General features: G+C 58.9%; 1 protein-coding gene across 1 annotated transcript in view; it reads right to left on the bottom strand.

Annotated features, from left to right (window-relative positions):
• USHBP1 (USH1 protein network component harmonin binding protein 1) overlaps positions 1-5333 on the bottom strand; it is a 12125-nt gene extending 6792 nt beyond the window's left edge. The window contains exons 1-7 of the mRNA XM_008052197.1: positions 5280-5333; positions 5048-5196; positions 4103-4541; positions 2188-2313; positions 1731-1867; positions 1449-1589; positions 489-665 (exon numbers count right to left, since the gene is read on the bottom strand). Of these exons, the coding sequence (XP_008050388.1) occupies positions 489-665; positions 1449-1589; positions 1731-1867; positions 2188-2313; positions 4103-4541; positions 5048-5196; positions 5280-5333 (1223 nt within the window). The remainder of the gene's footprint in view (positions 1-488; positions 666-1448; positions 1590-1730; positions 1868-2187; positions 2314-4102; positions 4542-5047; positions 5197-5279) is intronic.

Genomic DNA, 5333 nt, shown 5'->3' with positions numbered 1-5333 from the left:
GGAGCGGCCCCTGCACTGCAGTCTGGGCGACAGAGTGAGACTCTGACTCAAAAAAAAAAAAAAAGAAAATAGAGTTTAGTTACAAAGTAAATTAGAGAGAAAGAGGAGATTCACCTCCCCAAGGTAGGTAGGAGAGGGGACCCAAGCCAGGAAACGACCCAGCCACAGCTCAGAGAGCACATGGCCACACCACAGCTTAGCAAGGCAAGGGCCTTATAACATGGTTCTAATCCGTGGGTACCGCCTCTCTCTTCATGCCAAAGGTGAGGGGGCCCATGCTGGCTCCAAGTCTGTCAGCCTCTATGCCAACCTTGTCCAGTCGCGGCAGGCCAGCTGCAGTCAGGCCTCATGTCAGCAGTGAGGGAGCTCCACACTAACCTTGCTGGGCACAGCTGTGCCGAACTCCAACACATGGCCAGTGCCGGAACCCCACGCCCAGTCTGCATCCTACTCACCCAGCGGTGCAGGTCCCAGGGCTCCCAGGGGACCTTGGCTGTGGATCCTGCAGTGCCCCTTCATCCGCGGCAGCCTCCTCTTGGGCCAGCAGCCTCCATGCCTCCTGCTCAGCTGCCTGCAGGTGGTCACCCATGGGGGCTTGGGGCCCCACTCCTGAGCCAGCCTCCTGCAGAGCCAGCAGGGCCCCATGCACTTCCTCAGCGCGCTCACTGTAGGACATTGGTTCTTTGTTTTCGTTTTCTTTTTTATGTGTGTATTTCTTTTTGTAGAGGTGGGGTCTTGCTGTGCTGTCCAGGCTGGTCTCAAATGCCTGGCCTTAAGCAATCCTCCCTTCTCAACCTCCCAAAGTGCTGGCATTACAGGCATGGGCCACTATGCCTGACTTTTTGTTTGTTTCTTTTCTTTCTTTTTTTTTTGAGTTGGAGTCTCACTCTGTCGCCCAGACTGGAGTGCAGTGGCCGCTCCCGGCCACCGCAGCCTCGACCTGCTGGGCTCCAGTGGTCCTTCCGCCTCTGCCTTCTGAGTAGCCGGAATTACAGGCACGCACTACCGCGCCCGGTAGCGTGATTTTTGATTTATTGTGGAGATGAGGTCTCGCCAAGTTGCCCAGGCGGGTCTCGAACCCGCGGGCTCAGGCAATTCACTCACCTCAGCCTCCCAAAGCGCAGGATTGCAGGCTGAGCCCCCGAGCCCGGCTGTGTTTCTTTTCTTTCTTGTTTTTGGACACGGGTTCTGAGTGTTCCAGGACACCAAGCCCACCTCGCTGTGTGGGTGCCAGTCCCCACTTGCTCCTGAACCCCATTCGCTCCCTGCCCTCACCCTTGGAGACATGCAGATTTCCCCAGAATCCTGCACTAAAAGTGATTTAAATTAACTTCCATGGTGGGGGAAGGTGTTCTCCAGTGGGCTTCATGTCTCCACCGGTGGCAGGGGCCACCCTCGGAGACCCCATTCCCTCCCACGCTGGTGGCCTCACTGACAGGCACACTGACCTGTATTGCAAGGCCAGACGCAGGGCTGTGGCCTCAGCCTCCCGCTGGCCCAGTTGCATGCTGAGGCCCTCACAGCGGCCCTTGTATCCCTGGAGCACGGCCAGCAGCAGGCGGTTGAAGCATTTGAGCTTCTCAATGCGCCTGCCTCCGAAGGTGGGGAAGATGGGAAGTGAGAAGCTGCCAGGACAGTCGGGGCTTGACTTCCACCCTCCTCCTCCTCCTGTTCCGCCTCCAGGCTCAGGGATTCGGTGGCCTTCCGAGCTCAGCATTTGAAGCCCTTACCCTCGGCGCTGCTCCGTCTGGGCTTCCATGGAACGCATCTCAGGGGTGAGGGGCTGAGTGGGCAGAGACCCGAGGATCTGGGTGCTGGAGTCGCTTTGGAGGTGCCGAAGCAGGGGGTGTGCCAGGGAAAAGGATTCCTGCCAGGAAGAGGTGGCGCCATTCACCCAGCTATCACCAAGACCTCAGGATGGTAAGTTCAGGGCGTTTCCAAGCCCAGAAGCAATGCAATCGCATGACCAGAATTTTTTAAATTCTTTATTTTATTTCAGACAGGTTACACTATGTTGCCCAGCTGGTCTTGAACTCCTGGCCTCAAGTAGTCCTCCCACCCTGGCCTCCCAAAGTGGGGGGATGCATATGTGAGCCACCAAATCCAGCCCCCATAACCAGAATTTGAGTGCCACTGCTTTGAATGCAAAAGACATCAGGACCATAGGCATGAGTGCCTCACACTCACCTGAGGCTCCCAGGGCTCTGCGTTTACCCCAGAGCTGCTGGAACCACTGCCCGAGCCACCCATCTGGCTGTGGGCGGGGCGTGGGAAGAGCTCCGGCCTTGGCAGTGACTCCTGCAGCTCTCGAACCTGTGCAGATAAGGTGGGGTGTCAGGCCTGGGGACTCCAGCCACCCACCAGGCCCTCCCAAGGACAGTTCCAGCTGGAAGGCGGGAGCCCTGGCTACTCACTCTGCCAAAGCTCTCTCTCTAGGACCCTGGGCACGTCTCTCCACTGCTGGGGACTTACCTTCCCAGTGGGGAAATAGGCTCCATGTGGAGGGACGTGAACCCCGTGCCCGTGGGGGTCCCGGGGCCCCAGGTCTCTCTACCAGCCCAAGATGAGGCTTTCCCTCATGGTATTTCTCTCAGTCACAGGGCTTTATGTTTTGTATATATATTTTTGAATGAGTGAATGAATGAAAGAATTAATTTTTTTTTTTGAGTCGGAGTCTCACTCCGTCGCCCAGACTGGAGGGCAGCGACCACTCCTGGCCACCGCAGCCTCGACCTGCCGGGCTCTGGCGATCCTTCCGCCTCAGCCTTCCGAGTAGCCGGAATTACATGCACGCGCTACCACGCCCGGCTGATTTTTGATTTATTGTAGATGAGGTCTCACCAAGTTGCCCAGGCGGGTCTCGAACCCGCGGGCTCAGGCAATTCACTCACCTCAGCCTCCCAAAGGCGTGGGATGACAGGCTGAGCCACCGAGCCCAGCTGAATTTATTTATTTTGAGTTGGAGTCTCACTCTGTCACCCAGGCTGGAGTGCAGTGGCACTCTCACAGCCACTGCAGCCTCTATCTGCTGGGCTCAGGCCATCCTTCTGCCTCAGCCTTCCTAGTAGCTGGAAGTACAGGCACATAGCAACACACCTGGCTATTTATTTTATTTTATTTTATTTTATTTTATTTTATTTTATTTTATTTATTGTAGAGATGAGGTCTTGCCAAGTTGTTCAGGCTGGTCTCGAACCCATGGGCTCAGGCAACCCTCTCACCTTGGCCTCCCAAAGTGCTGGGATTATAGACATGAGCCCCCATGGCCAGCCCGTGCCTGGCTATTTTTTTTTTTTTTTTGAGTTGGAGTCTCACTCTGTTGCCCGGCTATTTTTAAAATAATTTTTATTTTATTTTGTAGAGACAAGGTCTTGCTATGTTGTCCAGGCTGTTCTCAAACTCCTGGCCTCAAGCGATCCACCTGCCTCACCTCCCAAAGTGCTGGGACTGCAGGCTGAACCACCACACCCAACCTTATTTTATTTTGTTTTAGAGTCAGGGTCTCACTCTGTTGCCCCTGCACTTCCCACTTACAGGCTCAAGCGATCCTCCCACCTCAGCCTCCTGAGTAGCGGAGAATACAGGTGCCATCGTGCCCTGCTAATTTATTTGTTTTTATTTACAGACACAGAGTCTCGCTATGTTTTCCAGGTTGGCCTCAAGTTCCCGGCCTCCCAAAGCACTGGGATCACAGGAGCAAGTCTCCGTGCCCAGCTTCAAAAGGTTTTTTGAAGGCGGGCTCGGTGGCTCGGCCTGTAATCTCGCGCGTTGGGAGGCTGAGGTGAGTGGATGGCCTGAGTCCGCGGGTTCGAGACTCGCCTGGGCTACTTGGCGAGACCTCATCTCTACAATAAATCAAGATGAGCCGGGCATGGCAGCGCGTGCCTGTCGTTCCAGCTACTCGGAAGGCTGAGGCGGAAGGATCGCCATAGCCTGGCAGGTCGAGGCTGCGGTGGCCGGGAGCGGCCACTGTCCTCCAGTGTGGGCGACACAGTGAGACTCCAACTCGGAAAAAGTTTTTTGAGCAAACCAAGGGATAAGTGTTGGCTGTGCTGGGCCTGCCTCCTCCCTCCACAGGAGCCCTGGGCTCACTCCTGCTCACCTCCCTCTTCAGCGCCTCCTGCTCCACCCGGACAGCCTGCAGCGACGCTCGTGTGCGGACCAGCTCCTCCTCACGACTGCTCAGGGCCAGCCGGAGCCACGCGTTCCTCTCAGCCAGGCGGGCTGCCTCTCGCGGGCAGCCGCTGGCCCACTCCTGCTTCCTGAGGGGCCCGGGTCCCTGCTCGCTGGGGCCCTCCACCCCCACTGGCCCAAGATGACCCTCGGGCCGGTGGCGCCAGGCAGCAGCGGTGGCCTCCAGGGAGCTCAGAGCACACTGGAGCGCCCGGAACACGTCTGAAGCCCCGGTCCCGGAGAGGCCAGGCTCCCTGTCCTGTAGGGCTACATCCAGAGCTTGGCAGGCCTCCACTGCAGGCTTGGGGGGCCCCTCAGGGGCCGAGGCAGCCCCCCTGCTGGAGTCCGCATCTGTCTCCGTGCTGGTCCTGTGGACACCAGCACAGAAACTTGAGCCAGCCCATGCCAGGCGGGGGACTCTGGGGTCCTCAGGGTCCTTCAACTGCATGCTGGGGAGCTGCTGAGAGCTGCGTGTTCTGGGGCTGGCGTCCCAGGGTGATGCTGAGAGGCTGGGGGGCTAGGGCGGGGGCTGGACAGTGGCCTGGGGGCGGGGCAAGGCCTGGGCTGGGAACGCAGAGTGAGATTGCCTTGGCATGTTTGCAGCAGAGGAGGGCAGCTGGCAGAGGGCACAGCCCAGGTGAAGTCCTGGAGGTGAGAGACGGAGATTCTGGAAATGGGGTCCTCAGGGGTGGCTGGCACACAGGGGCTGTGTGCCAAGGCCAGGGATGTGTGACGACGGGCCTTGGACCTCAGGCTGACAAGGGCTCTAGGGAGCCACGGCAGGTGGGTGAGCAGGGGAGGGACATCAGCAGCTCTGCGGGGGGCAAAGACATGCCTGTGCGGGAGTGGAGGATACAGACAGAGCGGGTCTTACCTGCTCCCTCGGCCTTGGCCCCTGACCTGCACCACGAGGCCCAGGGGCTCCGGCCCAGAGTTCTCCGGAGGTGGCATGGGGCTGGACCTGGCACTCCCGCCGGCTGCCTCGGCCTCCTCTGAACTCTCAGCCACAGGGTCCAGCTCGCCCTGCAAATGACCCCCGGGGCCCAGCTCTAAGCCAGGCAGGGCGGGACGTAGGGTCCCTGGGAGCGGGGCGCGGGGACACTTACAGGTGCAGCATGCCTCCCTCGCCGGCTTCGGGGCCGCGTGGCCCGGGCACTCAT

The sequence above is a fragment of the Carlito syrichta genome, unplaced genomic scaffold (assembly GCF_000164805.1).
Source record: "Carlito syrichta isolate Samal-C Ts95f unplaced genomic scaffold, Tarsius_syrichta-2.0.1 Scaffold261404, whole genome shotgun sequence".
In the NCBI taxonomy this organism is placed as follows: Eukaryota; Metazoa; Chordata; class Mammalia; order Primates; family Tarsiidae; genus Carlito; species Carlito syrichta.
The sequence above is the reverse complement of the archived record's forward strand: the minus strand, read 5'-3'. Positions and strand labels throughout refer to the sequence as shown.